Source organism: Sinocyclocheilus grahami, unplaced genomic scaffold (assembly GCF_001515645.1).
Source record: "Sinocyclocheilus grahami isolate Dianchi unplaced genomic scaffold, SAMN03320097.WGS_v1.1 scaffold302.1, whole genome shotgun sequence".
NCBI classification, from domain to species: Eukaryota; Metazoa; Chordata; class Actinopteri; order Cypriniformes; family Cyprinidae; genus Sinocyclocheilus; species Sinocyclocheilus grahami.
Genome location: NW_015505481.1, coordinates 2,169,320 through 2,185,183, shown reverse-complemented (window position 1 = coordinate 2,185,183; position 15,864 = coordinate 2,169,320). Strand labels below are relative to the sequence as shown.

The window sequence follows — 15,864 nt, the reverse complement described above, 5'->3', positions numbered from 1 at the left end:
TCTCTCATTGTCTGGAAAATCAGTTGTCTGAAAAACTAATTGGAAGCATTTAAGCATCAGCTTTTAGATGAAAACGTCTTTAAAATCACGAGAAACGAATTCAGCTTTTTGTTCAAACTTCCGATTTGTGTTATTGTTAACTAAAATAAAGCCGAAACAATGTAAACATTAGATGAAAATGTAAATAACTTAAAACAAAAATGAGAAATGTTGCCATGACAACTAAGTTTAGGTCACTGCTCTATGTAAATTATAGGTTAGTTGTTTAATTGAAATAGTAACATTTCTTACACAAAAACTGAAATAAAAATAAAGCTAAATATATATATATATATTTTAAATCAACCTAATAAAAATGACAAAGCACATAAAATTACCAAAACCTTAACTAAACTTAAAATGAAGCTCAAAATATAAAAATTTAAAGCAGCAGTAATAAATAGTACTAAAATTACATTGATGTAATGTGTTTTTTCAGCTTACTAGTTTTACTAGTTTCAAATGATTAATGCAATAAGATCATCAGTGTAATATTTACAAACACAACAATACTCGACATCTCATTAATCACAGACAATTGGGACAACTGCGGGGGAAAAAAAGAAGTATTTTTATTGAAAGGCTCGAAAATACAGTTCTTAGAAAGGAGATCGGTGATTATTTCAAATTTTGATGTACATCTTAATGTCCCACAGGTAAACCGTACTGACATAGAAAACTAACTCATAAGAGCTCAAGGTTTAAGGCATATACTCGATCGACTAACTTGCCATTAATCATGAAATGACTCTTTGAAGGCTCACGATGATCTTCGCAACACAGCGCAACAAAAGACCTACATAGTTAAAACAACTAAATACTGAGAATGTAAATCAATAATATGACAATGGCTCAAAAGTTTGGCCGACGAGAGGCCCAAATGAGATTCACGAATACTAATTCAATGCACAGGTACTTTGACTGGATCAGAAAGCTTGACAGAAACAGATGGAGATGGAGAGATCAGTCTCTAGTCTCCAGCACCCCCTCTCTGATCCTCCAGCTCCATGGCAGTTTGCAGTCGGGGCCGAGGGTGCAGCAGGGGTTGTGTCCATACTGATGATAGTGGCTGGAGTCAGGGGCCGGGACGCAGCGCAAAAACAGGCTGTTCTCTAGGACCTCTTTGTCAAGGGGCACCAAGCAACCATCCTCTGTTTGCAGACTGAACACGTTCTCTGAGATCTACACGAGAGAGAAGATTTGAACCTCTAGCAAACAAAGAGTAATGCAAATAAAACGTGTTCTATACACACACACACAGTTTACCTGATCGCTGATTCCTCTTGCAACATGGCCTACTTTCACCCCGGGCGTCTCCCGAATGTGAAAGCATTTCCCGTCAAAGTCCCTAATATAAACATCCACCCCTGAAGAAACGAAGCACAGATGTGAGCATGGCACAAATAACCCTGATAAATGTCATCTAAAAATATATCATACCAACAGCATGAGTGAATGAGAGTTCTTGTAGCTTAACTGTGTCAATATGCGACAGATTTATAAACACTGGTCTATGAAAAAATATACATGCTTAAATATGGGATATGTCTCTAGACTTGCTGTTTTTGATCTTATTAATAAAACTGCTCTTGATTTAATTGAATGTTTCCTTATTACTGACTATAAATAAGTAATTACTTGGAAAAACCTGAATAATTAACCTTTACCGCACAATATTTTCTTTACTATACTGTTATGTCTTAGGAAGTTTCTATTCAAAGAATCCTGGAAAATTTATAATGGTTTGTTTCCACCAAAATATTAGGCAGGACAACTGATAATAAAATCAGTATATTAGAATGGCTTCTGAAGGATCATGTGACACTGAAGACTGGATTAATGATGCTGAAAATACAGCTTTGCATCACACAAATTTATTGCATTTTAAAATATATTCAAATAGAAAAGAGTTATTTTAAATCATAATAATATTTCACAATTTTGCTGCTTTTACTGTATTTTTGATCAAATAAATGCATCCTTGATGAGCATAGGAGGCTTTAAAAAAGCATTTTAAAAACGCTTACGGACCCCAAACTTTTGAACGGTAGTGTATATGCCATAGTTCATGTGCATTTCAAATTTAAATAGCATAATGTTTTTTTTTCCTGGATATCGAGTATCACAAAATTCAACCAATGTTGGTACGGATTGCTAACAGTTTGGTATCGTGCCAACTCTTTGGTCATGTAATGATGCTTTGCATTTCTCTAAATTAATCAGGAGTTGTTCACACACCGTCAAAGCAGCGGGGCGGGGGTTGATGTTTGGGGGCGAGCCAGTCCCTGCTGAAGCTCTGGCCATCTTGTTGGCTGTTGTAAGAAAACACGCCTGAGCTAAGGTCATCACCAGGACCGACTGACCAACGCCCTGAATCCTGGAAGGAAAAAAAACCCCCTTTGAATTTCAAATAAGTTATGATTGGTTAAACTGAGATGCTTTACTAGCAAACAACAGGTGATGGTCGTCAGGAAGTTAAACGTCACTCTTAATATCCTTCTAATGACATGTATCAGGTTGTGGGGAATTACAGGCTGCCTCATATTCAGCATTCTGAACTTGATGCTTGGGTTTGTTTACCTTCTTGTCCCAGTACTCTCTAGGGGAAAAGCAGTCACTACTGAGACAAGAGAGCCACTGCTCCTGCAGCTCAGCAGAATGAGGATGGGAAAGACTGCTCACGTAGAAATCTGCAGAGAGAGCGAGACAAGTGTTATATCATGCAAAGCTGCAGTTCAGATGGCTGTAATCGCAAGAAAGGATATTGAGATTCCATCCTCATATTTTTGATGCTAATTTGGGGATATGGGATAGAAGAAATGCTAAATGACACCAAAACGCGAATAAAATATACAAAACGTATACGTTTGCTTGAGGTGGATACAATTGTATTTGTTAAGAATACATGTGCATAAACTACTACACGAACACATGTACCAAATAAAAGGCTGCAATCTCTTGAATAATTCACATCTAAAAAATTGTTTATTCTATATTATCATTCAAAAGTTTGGGGTTGGTACAATTTATTTTTAAAAGGAGTCTCTTATGCTCTCTATGGCTGTAGGTATTTGATCAAAAATAAAAATAAAAATTTTCTGTTTGAATATACTTTAAAATATACTTTATTGCTGTGATGGCAAAGCTGAATTTTTACTCCAGTCACGTGATCCTTCAGAAATCATTCTAATTTGCTGCAAATATTTCTTATTATTATCAATGTAAAAAATTGTTGTGCTGCTTAATATTTTAGTGGAAAGTGATGTTTACAGATCTTTTCAGTGTTATTTTGGAACACTTTTGATCCATTCTTGCTGAACAAAAGTGGCTTCAAATTCATTTTTCCCAGAAGTGACAAAGGAAACAATTTGAAAATTGTTTCTACGATTTTTTACATAAATTAAATATAGCTACTATGAGTCTGAAGAGCAGCGTAAAGCTGGCCGCTATGAATATGACGTGATCAGGTGGTGGCGGCGGCTCACCTTTCCACAGCTCTTTTTCCGGCACTGTTGGTTCTGGCTCGGTCTTACTGATGATCTGTGGCTCAGGTGAAGTGCTTTGAATGTGGAGAAGTGACTTCGGAGGAGAGTGGTCATCGTTTCTTGTCTCCTCTGTCCGTTTCCACTGTTTTACCTTGTCTGGCTTGTCATGACGTTCCTCATCACCTGCTCTCCTCTTGTGCTCTGAGCTCATCCACTGCTGCTCAGAGTTATCAGAGGACGTGGTGTGGTGGGATGTGGTGGGTGTGGCCGAATGGGCGGAGTCTGGATTCTCTGGCTTCCCCAGTGGCTTCTGATAGGTTCCTCCTCTCGCGGAGCTGTGAAGTCCCCCCACTGCAAATAAATGTATGACTTTTTAATTGTGTAACATTTAATACACAGTCATTTGTATGTGTTTCATTGTTGTTTACTCTTACCTTCTTTAAGTGCTTTAGCAGTTTTAACAAAGAGTTCTTTGGCAGAGGCTCGTTTGTTTGGATCTTTCTGCAGTCCTGATCTTATGACATCTGCTGTATTGGAGCTGCAGTCACGTGGGATTTCCCTCACTGGCGGAGGCTCTTCTGCTATCTGTCAGCATGCAAACACAAACAATACTTTGTAAGTGACTGGTCGATGCAAATCATGTAGTTTTCACAAATCTCTAATTAAAATGAAATGTGACTTTAAAAGTGGGAGGGGCTTATTTAAATGGTTTCCAATCGTAGCTAACCTTGAGGTATAGTGGGCGGGAATAGTAGCGGGTCCACGGATGACAGCCGTTCAGCATGTGCAGAAGCACACAGCAGCTGCTCCAGATGTCTGCTTTTGAAGAGCGTGGCTCATTGAGCACCACCTCGGGTGCCATATGAGTTTCTGTGCCTTTCAGACCTAAACACATACAAAAAAAAAAAAGAAGAGTTGATTCATTTATGTACGTGTCTATGTTCACTTGAAATATATTTGAGGCTATAATGAAATGTACTTACTCTTACAATAACTAAGCCCTTGTTTGTCCAATCTCTCTGAGTAGCCAAAGTCACACAGGAATACATCTTTCCCATCTTCTGACAGCAAGATATTATCCGCTGAAAATAAAGTGAGCTAAAATGTAAATTACTGTATTTTTAAGAATATAAATCAACAGGAAACTGAAATATGAAGAAATCCACAATGTGATGTACACTACCATTCAAAAGTTTGGGGTCAGTAAGATTTTTTTAATAAACGAAATGAATACTTTTATTCAGCAAGGATGCATTAATTTGATCAAAACTGACAGTAAAGACATTTATAATGCTACAAAATATTTCTATTTCAAATAAATGCAGTTCTTTCTATTCATCAAAGGATCCTGAGAAAACATTATCATGGTTTTAACAAAAAATATAAAACAGCACAACTGTTTTCAACATTGATAATAATAACAAATGTTTCTGGAGCACCAAAAGAGCATATTAAAATGATTTTGTGACACTGAAGACTGGTGAAAATTCACCATCACTGGAAGAAATTACAGTTAGTCATAGAAAACAGTTGTTTTAAGTTGTAATAATATTTCACAATATTACTGTTTTACTGTATTTTTGATCAAATAGGCCTAAATGCAGCCTTGGTGAGCATAAAACAATTCTTTTTAAATACATTCAAAAACTCTTACCAACCCCAAACATTTTCTCCCCTTTCAAAACATCACAAACACCCATTTTTGAGGTTTTCTGATTGGGAAATGAAGGCTTAAGTTCCAGACCATCTTCAAGAGCATCTTGATGCATCAAAATGATAGTGCTTCTGCTTCAAACTGATCATAATTTGCTTCTATTTCTGTAACCTTCAGTACACTGACATTACACTTGATTAAATTATTTCATTAACTATTGGTTAGATTTTAGAATGGGTGCAGTACCTATATATACAGTAGCCAAAACTATAGCTATCTGACTACTAGTTTACATTAACTAGTAACCCGTACAAGTTTCATTGCATCTATTTTCACAATGCAATACTGTTGAGTCATGCTCAATTAGATTAGCAATGTGTATTTAGAAAATAAGTATGTTTGCCAGTGGGCACATCTCTTCTCATAAGTCTCTGCTCTAGAACTGGCGACTGGACGGTTCCAGGAAAAGTTCAAATTGGAGTGTGTGAGACTTTCGGTTTCTAAATTGCAAACCACAGCTTGTTGACTGAAGAAAAAAAAAAAGTCTAGATTAAATGACTGGTAATCAGACTATTTGGACAGCAGATGGCGCTGTAGATGTCAGAGTAGAAAGGTTTGTTTTACTGCTTGCTTGAAATGAACTGCCGTTTATCTATTTGAATGGCTGATAAAGACATAAAGCTGCTCATTTAATCTCCTGTGTCCATCTGCATTATATACGGTCAGTTCTTCAGTCAGTGTCTAGTTTCTTTCTCTTGATCTCTCAGTCTCTTCTCCCTCCCCCCTCATCTGAACCACATGAGTCATGCTGTGGGAAATTCCCAGCCCTGGGTTGCTCACATTGTACTCTGATCTCCTGTCTCTATCTCCCCACAGGTGCTGTTTGTCTCACCCTATCCCCCGGAAAAACAACTAAACCCAGCCACAAGAGACAGCATTAGAATCAACTTAAATTCCTCAACAGCAAATCTATAGTTCTTTAAATTGCTTATGGCTTTACGTAACACGTTTGTTTAAAAAAATGCTTAGTGTTTTCTGTGGTAACTTTGAAAAGAACCAATTCATGAGGCAATTGTATTGCACATATATTACTTTTAGAGCTCAGGAGGTATGGAGACCATCAGTTACAGTAAACGTCAATGTTATTTTTGTGTTTTTACACTATTATAGTATTTTCTTTCATAGTATGAATTCGTTTTTATATATATATATATATATATATATATATATATTCAGTTTTCATTTTAAGTTTTAGTAATAGTGTTATGTGCTTTTGTCAAAGTTATTTGTATTTTTTTATATTTCTACTTTTCAGTTTTAGTCGTTTCATTATTTTGATATCGTGGCATATCTGAATATACATGTGGAAATGTGAGAGGGTCATTTTATTTCACAAAAAAAGTCTCAATTTCTTCCACATTTAATCTGAATTGCTGTTTAGAAGAAACAATTGCGATATTAAGGACATCTCACTTGTGATTTTTCATTTCTCTATGTGGTTTCCAAAGAACTGTGATCCCAAATAAGGAAGTGCAAAAAAAAAACCGCATGTCAACTTTCCACAGAAATAACATGTGGAGACGTTAAATGTCAATATCATGTCATCTTTCCACATAAGTGAAATAGAGACAGTCTGGATTAGTGAAGAAAGGACAGAAAAATGCAAAATGCTCATGCTTTTGACTTTTTAAGACTCCACGTAGCTTCCACCCCTCTCAGCCAATCAAATGGTTCAGTGGCATTTTTAACTATCCAGCCCACATTCTGGACGCACCTTTGATGTCTAGATGAAGGATGCGCTTCCTATGCAGGTAGTTTAGCGCCCCCAATACTTGCTGAAGGTAGTGCAGGGACAGATCCTCTGGCAGGCGGCCTCGTTCCTCCACCAGCTGTCCTAGAGAACCTAAAGAGAGTGCAAAGTCATCACACATCTCCATCTCTCCAGAAAACACTTCCTTTGAGCAAAACACCAGATATGTCAAATAAGGAACTGAGAAACAGATGAAGGAATAAAGAGGCTGTTTGTTGTGTCTACAAACGTGCTTCTGAGCACTTACTGGATTTAAGGTCCATGAAGAGGATGATGGAAGGACCTTCACGCACCACTCCAAAGAGTTCCACCACCTGAGGAGACTGCAGGGCACTCCACGAGCCCACCTCCTCACTGCTGAAACTCACCAACGGCACCTGAAAACACATACACATGCATCTACGGATCAACAGACAGTAACTTGCATTTGAATGCCAGCAGTGCCATCTGCCAGAATAATAAGATGCACACAAAAGCAGGGCACAAATACCTTTTTGGCGGCACACATGAAGCCGGTGCCTTTGTCTTTGATGCTGTAGACCTCTCCGAAGGAGCCCTGCTTGAGAAATCTACAGCGTTCATATTCCCGTCCCTCTCTGTACTCATAATGTACTGGTTGTAGCCCCTAAAAAAAGGGATGCGAGATGTTGATGTCAAATGATGTTATGGATGTGTATTGGCCAATACCGTTATCCAGCCATGTTACAATACACAATATAGTGACAAATATAAAAAGCTACTGTGTACATGCATTACCCATTTAGACTACCTTTTCCCTCATTTTGCATACTGTACATAACAATGTATACCTAATTCCGCTTTCATTTTTTTTTTTTTTAGACCAAAAAAAAGCATAGAATTTTTAAATCTGACACTTAAAATCTGGTTATCTGTGTGTGCACGTAACTACACAACAAAAGTTTCAAAAGTTTGGGGTCTATGAGATTTTTTTAGTATTTCTAATAGATGTCTCTTATACTCCCCAAGGCTGCATTTATTTGTTCAAAAATATTGGGGGGAAAAAACTGTAATATTGTTAACTGGCACTTTTGATCAATTTAATGCATCCTTGCTGAATAAAAGTATTAATTCCTTTTGAAAAAAAATATTACTAAGTTTTGAATTGTAGTATATATCTAAATTCTGTGTATTTGTTTATAAAAATAATAAAAGTTTCATATCTTGAAAAAGTAGGACAACTTAATAATGTCACTTAGACATGTGCAGCAAATATTCAGCCATCTTTCATAATGTACCTTATAATGTTGTAATGGCTAAATAAATTACTTTGGCTTATTTTAGAGTTTTGTTTTAAGATTTTTCAACAAATTATGCTACCTACCATGTTTATCGGTAAAGGCCATAATTTCAATACTGATGCAGCTCCACACAATCACTGAAAATGTTTAATTTCAAAGCACATGACAAGCACAGTAAGTGTGTGAAGACGGTTTTTTGTACTGTTTGCTTATTGCAAGGAAACTCCCTAAGCAGAACTAGGCTGGTGAGGTAAACATGAAACCCTGCTGAACACAAGAAAAACAGGAAATCAAAACCGCAAGTCAATTTCTGGCTGTGTACACATGCATGCATGTGTTTCTCACTCTCTCTCTCTCTTCCTCTCTGTATTAGTAAGCCTATGTTGTTTTTATCTGTATTGTCTTTCTAGAGGATCGGGTTGTGTGTGCCTGTATGACTTATAGGTTGTGTACTTGTATGTCAATTTGTATCTTTGCGTGTAAGAGAACACATCTATGCATCACGCTCTTTTGGTACGAGTTCATACATGTGTCAATTTCAACATGCTTCAACGTCATATGTTTTAAATGCCATTTCAAATCACCTCTTTGAACAGGATCCCTTCATTCTTGTCGCTCTCCTCTCTCTCGTCCTCATCTCTCTCCCTCTCCTCTCTCAGCACATCTTTGACAAAGCCGTATGCAAAGCAGCGATCTTCGCTTGTTACAAAGTTCCTCAGGGCTGTAACAGCCAGAGGGCATTCAGTCTCACTTCTCAGGGGAGAATTCAGCTCCTCGCTCTCTTGGCCGTAGCTCTGGCAGCAGGTGAGTCTGGGTAAGGAGGTCCGCCGGGACTCCCACGGATAAGAGTATGACGGGCCCTCTGTTTCCTGCACAGACACCCTCTCTGTGCTGAGGCCACTGCTGCTGTATGTAGTACTACTGTTGTTGCTGCTGCTGATGCACACTGGATCTCTAACCTGAAACAACAGGACACCACAAAGTTGATTGGACTATTAGAGAGAAAGCCACTTGAAAAGCACTGCACAAAATCAATGTCAGTAAAAATTCCATTTGGACCTGTAAATGTGTCACTTATATCAAGTGCTTCAGGCCTCTAGGGAGAGCTAAAGACAAGCTTTGTTTGACTCGATAGTTAGCTAATCACTGAATTCCCTCTGAGACATTATAAAAACACAGCCGAGACTAGAGTCTAGTTTTAAATCAACAGGTAATCTTTATATATATTCAGTTGGAAAACATAGTGTGCGTCCAACCTAGGTAACACTTTTAGACACCAGCAAAACTACGCTGATAAGATACAGCGAAAACCTAAGGCTGTTTCACATGCATCCCTCATGTATTACGTAATGCCAGGATGCACTGTGATAAGATCAGTGAAAATTTGCAAGTGGTAAATAACCATTTATATATTTACTACTGAACAGTATCAACAGAACTTGTGCCGTTATATTAGAAATGCACTTATTCAGTCAATATTAGGTTGCGCTTTGTGCTTATTAGTTTCAATCTGTTATCTTAGCAACATGCTAATGTCAGATACTGCTGGATTCAACTGCTTAGTTCATTAACAGAGTTAAGGCCTGTTCACACTAAGAGCAATAACTATAATGTGAAATGTATTAGCGTCTGCACCAATTTGGCTGACAATGTTTTTAACTGTTCATCAGCTGGAAAAAAAATTCTAAAAGTGATTCCAATTATACTGTTCCTCCATCGTTATCATTATAGCTGTGGTGTGGACTTTCTTACAGAATTAGAATGATTATTAAAATGTTACAACTATAGTTATCTTAATGCCCTTGTTAAGTCTGTCTGTTATTTTCATGTACCAATTTGGACGGGACTAACATCTCCATGTTTATTACAGAGGTGGGAGGGTCTGTTTTGTACATCTGGGGAGATGGTCCTCACTGCAGAACACAAGATCCAGGGGGCGACGTCTGAGATTTTCATGTACCAATTCGTAAATCGAATCGCCTTTTCTGGGTCCAAGCGCTTTATCAGATCCCAAAAGCAAACAGTCCATTCTAATTGTGCTACACTACTACTCAGAGTTAATTTTGACAGACATTTTTGATTTAGTCTTAGTCTTTATCTTGAGATGAAAATGCTTAATAGTCTTAGTCACATTTTAGTCATTTGAGTCTTTCATAGTTTTAGTCGAAGAAAAGTCATTGAATTTTTGTCAACTTTTAGTCATTACTTTTAGTCAAACTGCAGTTACCAACATTTATTTTGGTAGCTATTTTATATGTAGTCTTCAAACAAAAATAGTCATTAATTCTTCTCTCTTTAGACCAAATCAATTAAGCTTACAAGAAATTTGAATCAAGGATTGAATTTGGAAAAACATGAATAAATGACCATTTTCATTTTTGGGTGAACTATCCCTTTAACAGTATAGTGAAAAGGGAGCAACTTTTTTTTTTTTTTTACAAAAATTAAAGTTGTTCATATATAATATATATAATTTTTTTAAATGAAGCAGAATAACACAATAAGACAAATACGAAAGAGATACAAATTAAATTAATTTTTCAGATACAGTAGGTTTAAGAAGGAGCACTTCTATCAGCGCGATTCCACCTATCCCGCCTTCACTAACTTTAAGTTAATAGACAACAAATTGTGACTCCCTGGAAAAGCGGGACGTCTGGTTACCTTATCCCTATCCCTTCGGGTGCTGAGGCCATTGTTTCAGATCGCTAGTTCGCATTTTGGTAGCCTATCCATCCACTGCTGCCACCATACTGAGACTAGATATGCAAACGCCCCTTATCCGATTGCAATCCACTGACAATTCAATCCAATGAGGGTGGGTTTAGGGATCAGGGGGTGGAGACGGGTAGGTTTATGTATATGTAAGGTGGGAGGAGTTGGATCTGGATCCAACCTCGCCCCCTGGATCTTGTGTTCTGCAGTGAGGACCATCTCCCCAGATGTACAAAACAGACCCTCCCACCTCTGTAATAAACACGGAGATGTTAGTCCCGTCCGAATTGGTACATGAAAATCGCAGACGTCAGGTGGTAAGAATCGAAACTCAAATGTAGTTTAGAAAACTAGTCCTGTCCGAATAGGGCTTTAGTCACAGAAAAAATGTTCGTCAACTAATATTTTTCGTCGTCGTCTTCGTTGATGAAATTAACACTACTGATAAATCATGATCCTAACCTTTATCTTCATATGGAAATCTCAGTTGGACAAAGAATGATTTATCTTTTGTGAATTGTTAAAATATTAGTGTCCAGGACAAATGCTTAGCTTACAGATATGCATTAAATTAATTATGCTCATTAACGGCTGTTGAGATAATATTGATTCAGTATCAAAACTGAGTAGAGGCTTGGACCCAGAAACAGAATTCGATACGTCACAACTGAACAAGTGTCATACTTGACATGAACAACGACCCTTTAATGAATATAAAGAGGATTTAGATAGTAAGCATCAAAGCAGCACATTACGTTTTGGAACGAAGCTGTTGAATATATCTTTTATTGAACTCAAACCCATTTGTGTAATGCCCTCTCCTCAGCTCTACGGTAATTACAGTTAATTCAGTCTAACCTGAATGAGAGATGAAGAAAGGCACTCGCCGCTGTCCTGTTCTGGCACTCCAGTGACTCCCACGGACTCACTCACTCGGCTGTCCTTCTCGCCCCGCTTTCGCCGATGTTTCTTATGTCGTTTCTTTCTGGGCCGACTGCGAGAGATGGTTCCAAGAAGCGACTGGGAGGAGATGCTAAAATGCAACCCGTTTTGTGGTGGTAAATAAATGTCAGAAAATAAGTTAGTTGCCGTGATATATTAAGTCCTGATATTAAAAAAGAACATAACGGCACACGCGATTGTGTGACAGTTACATAAGACTTTACCTGCCATTGGGGCAGAACTCCTGTGAATCCTGGGACTCACCTGTAAAAAAGAAAAACAATTTAGCCCAAATGTATATTTGGATAAAACACTGACAAATCAGTGAAATCAAATGAGTTTATCCGTTTCAGTCTCGGTACTTACACTCTGCCTGTGCAATAATGGACTGTTTCTCGGTTCTCTGTGTCCACTCATGGTCGGCAGTTCCACAATACACGGCTGTCCAGATGTTAATCTGATTTGTTTTGTGCCGCTCTCCTCCTTTGCTCTCTGTGCGAGAGGCTGGGCCCGAGCTGGGGCAGTTGAGAGCTTTGATGTCCCTTTGGGCCATGTGGGAGAACGGGACAGTGGAGTTCAAGATTCGCGGCATCCTGAAATTCTGCGAAACAAAAAAAAAAAGATCAATAAACCAATTCTGTCTCATTCGACAGAAGTAGCATTGGATGTGTATCACTAAACCTCTCAGTGCTTAAATATGGTCCGTCATTCTCTTTTTGTCTCAAGCACACACACACACAGCCCGATCGTAACCGTTTTGTGGGAAAAAGATCCCACACACCTGGCCTTCACTAACCGGTGCTGGTTATGCTGACTGACAGGGGAGGGTATTTTCTTTCAAATACAAATTCATCAAATCTTCCCTCTAACAATGATCGGTCACAAAGTCTGAACTTTGTACCTGCTAAAGGCAACAGAGGACACTGCTCTCAGTGTTTTCAGTCAACACAAAGACTCTATTCTTCACATTAGCACTTCCTGCTCCTCAAGGTTGATCTGTGGAGCGGGAGGAGCCGCTGAGGGCGAAACATGAGCCTTCTGCTTATCAAAATGAAGGTGGGCGCTGTGCGGCTCACACCACCGCTGCTGTGTTTTGACACTGTTTGACGGGATGATGTTGTACAACCCACGATAAAATAAGCTCACCAGTCTTGAGAACTCATTTTGAAACTGAAAAAGTCCTAATTTAGAACATTATATCAGAGCATTATCTCTGATGAATTACAAAAGTACGTTAGCTTGTTATCATAAACCTAACGTCAGTGACTACTTCTCACTATTTCACTGTGGGTACATGTGGGAGGTAAACGTATCAAAGATCTTTTTTCCTTGTTTGACAGATCTATGATACATTTTCAAATCAAATTCCTCAGGTGTGGTTCCAATTTTTTTCTTCTAGTTCCTCATTGTTTTGAAATACAGTAGTGCTTTTGTTAATGGAATGTAGTATGTATGAGAAATAGCAGTTGAGCCTTGCCTTAAGCATTAAACTTTGGTCTGTATTTTACGTCTTTTGGACATGAATGATGCCACTCAGAATATCTTAAGGTTGGAATACACTACACGACTTTTGCCGTGATTTCTGCCCCGATTTACAGTCTGAAGTAGTTGACGCTAGTCCCCAAAAGTGAGAGCCTGCCTGCAGACTTGAGTTGACAGCATTCACAGAAAATCACATTGTTTATGATAGTCCCAGACTTTATTTTTTTAACTTCAGACTCTGAATCCATCCAGTCAGTGGATATCAAACCTGTTTATGACATTTAGATCCGATTTTAGAACGCATATTGTTTTCACGCATCTAGCAACAAAAGACACGTTTCTGCGTTAAGTTTGTTGGGATCTGAACAATTTTAAAGTCTGGTAGTGTGTGATCCTCAGTCGTTTAGTGATCCCGCTGGCTCTCTGCCATGTTAAGAGCGGCTGCGCTCTGATTGTATAGAGCTGATTTACGGGAAATCCATCTCCATTTCCCCTCCTCCTCTTCGGGCTGCAGTCCGGCTCTCAGTAACTTCACCTGCCTGACAGCCACTCGTTCATTAACTGGATTTCTCTTGTACAAATAGATCCACCTCAAACCCTTCATTTCCATTTGTGTGTGTCTATGTTTTTATAATTTATCATCTTAAAGGGATAGTTCACCAAATTAAAATTCTGTCATCATTTGCTCACCCCCATGTCATTCTAAACCTTTATGACTGATTTTCTTTGTGGACAATAAAAGATATTTTGAGAAACCAATGTTCTTTAAAATATCTTCTTTAATGTTCCACAGAAAAAGTGAAGTCATAGGTTTCAGACTACATGAGGGTGAGTAAATAATGACAGAATATACATTTTTGAGTGAACTATTCCTTCTTTTTACCAAATTCTTTCTTGCAAGAAGGTGGGCATCGCTCAACCAAATATTGACAGATTTTACTGGTAAGCAGTGGCATTTAAAATGTCCAATTTGTATTTTGTTTAGTGCGTGGAAGACCTCATCAAATTGAGAAAGGTCAGATCTTGCTCATCTACTGTAACCTCACAATTTGCTGACGTCAAGTTCCTCGTCACTGGATTTCCATATCAAAGCCTACATCCAAAATGCTGTTGTAATATCCTGCTCAATACTTTTTTACATGTAGTACTAAGAAGTTATCCAAATATAAATATTGCTGATGACAAGATGAAAAGAAGCCATTCTCATAAAATAATAAAATAAAAAATAGCAGATAAAAATGACTGTCCATCGAAACACCTTGCTTGCTTTTATATATATATATATATATAAACTTGTTTGACTGCTTCGCTGAATGGTTTTCAAGTTAGAAATAACTTTGTCAGCTAAAAGGTATGTCAATACAATAAACAACCTCATTTCATTACATCACTATTTTCTCTGAAGGAAATGGAGCGGAAACCTTTTAATGACATTAAACATTTTTCAGAAGTTACACTACCATTCAAAAGTCAGTACATTTTTTTTTTAAATAAGGAAATGAAAAATTCAGCAAGGATGCATTAAAATTTATCAAAAGAGACTAATTATTATGTTACAAAATATTTCTGTTTCAAATTCTGTTCTTTCAAACTTTCTATTCATCAAAGAATCCTGAAAAAATGTGCTACGGTTTTCAGTAAAATATTAAAGGGGTCCTATTATGCTCTTTTACAATGTCTTGATTTTGTTTTGGGGGTGTACTAGAACATGCTCTCATGCTTGGTGGTTCAAAAAACCCATTATTTTTTACATAATTTACATTATTAAAATACCTTTCTCCCCATCATGGCACAAACGGCTTGATTAGTTCCGGCTTTGATGAAGGTCCGCCTTCCGAAAAACGAAATGCTGTGATTGGTTAGCTGTCCCAGTGTGTTGTGATTGGCGAACAGCTTAGACGGTGTTTCAGTACTGCCCCGCCCTCTTGCCAAAGCAGCAAGTTCCGTCTGCTCCAGTTTAGTTAAGGATGGCGTCGATATTGCCATATCAGTTTGAGCCGGATTCAGACCCAGAGAATATTGAACAAGAGGATCGCGCAGAACCTTTGCACACACGGATATTGAGTGGTAACGTTATTGTTGTTGTTGTTGGCTAAATCACGTTTTAAATAGGATGTCAACAACTGCTTAAAGATAACTGCATTTACTATGTACAGATAAGTGCATATGTATTATTTTTATTGTTATTTAATTCTAACATTATAACATGAATTGCAGTGAAACTGTTATACAGTTGAATTTATTTATACCATAGTCCAGTGTTTCCAGGCGGCATATATATGCAAACTCATTCTCTACCAGCAGGAGGCGCTGTTGGAGTGGTAGAGATCAAGGTTTCCCCAGTAACGGCTGTACACAAAGCAGCGCTCCGCTCAAAAAAACACTGCTTATAAAAACGTTTTTATAAATGTAACATACATATTTACATACATAATTATTCAGGTGCATGCAGGGGCGTGTCTAGAGCATTTTAAATGG

The 15,864-nt window shown here is 37.9% G+C and overlaps 1 protein-coding gene across 1 annotated transcript in view; it reads right to left on the bottom strand.

Moving 5' to 3' along the window:
• Window positions 1-567: 567 nt before the first annotated feature.
• The window catches only part of LOC107601304 (mitogen-activated protein kinase kinase kinase 14-like), an 18,693-nt gene continuing 3,396 nt past the window's right edge, over window positions 568-15,864 (bottom strand). Inside the window, exons 2-16 of the mRNA XM_016293459.1 lie at window positions 12,271-12,505; window positions 12,129-12,168; window positions 11,821-11,995; window positions 8,832-9,206; window positions 7,479-7,613; window positions 7,236-7,365; window positions 6,953-7,081; window positions 4,508-4,606; window positions 4,252-4,409; window positions 3,959-4,109; window positions 3,525-3,875; window positions 2,620-2,729; window positions 2,278-2,416; window positions 1,306-1,406; window positions 568-1,221 (exon numbers count right to left, since the gene is read on the bottom strand). Of these exons, the coding sequence (XP_016148945.1) occupies window positions 1,003-1,221; window positions 1,306-1,406; window positions 2,278-2,416; window positions 2,620-2,729; window positions 3,525-3,875; window positions 3,959-4,109; window positions 4,252-4,409; window positions 4,508-4,606; window positions 6,953-7,081; window positions 7,236-7,365; window positions 7,479-7,613; window positions 8,832-9,206; window positions 11,821-11,995; window positions 12,129-12,168; window positions 12,271-12,496 (2,538 nt within the window). The 5' untranslated portion in view covers window positions 12,497-12,505 and the 3' untranslated portion in view covers window positions 568-1,002. The remainder of the gene's footprint in view (window positions 1,222-1,305; window positions 1,407-2,277; window positions 2,417-2,619; window positions 2,730-3,524; window positions 3,876-3,958; window positions 4,110-4,251; window positions 4,410-4,507; window positions 4,607-6,952; window positions 7,082-7,235; window positions 7,366-7,478; window positions 7,614-8,831; window positions 9,207-11,820; window positions 11,996-12,128; window positions 12,169-12,270; window positions 12,506-15,864) is intronic.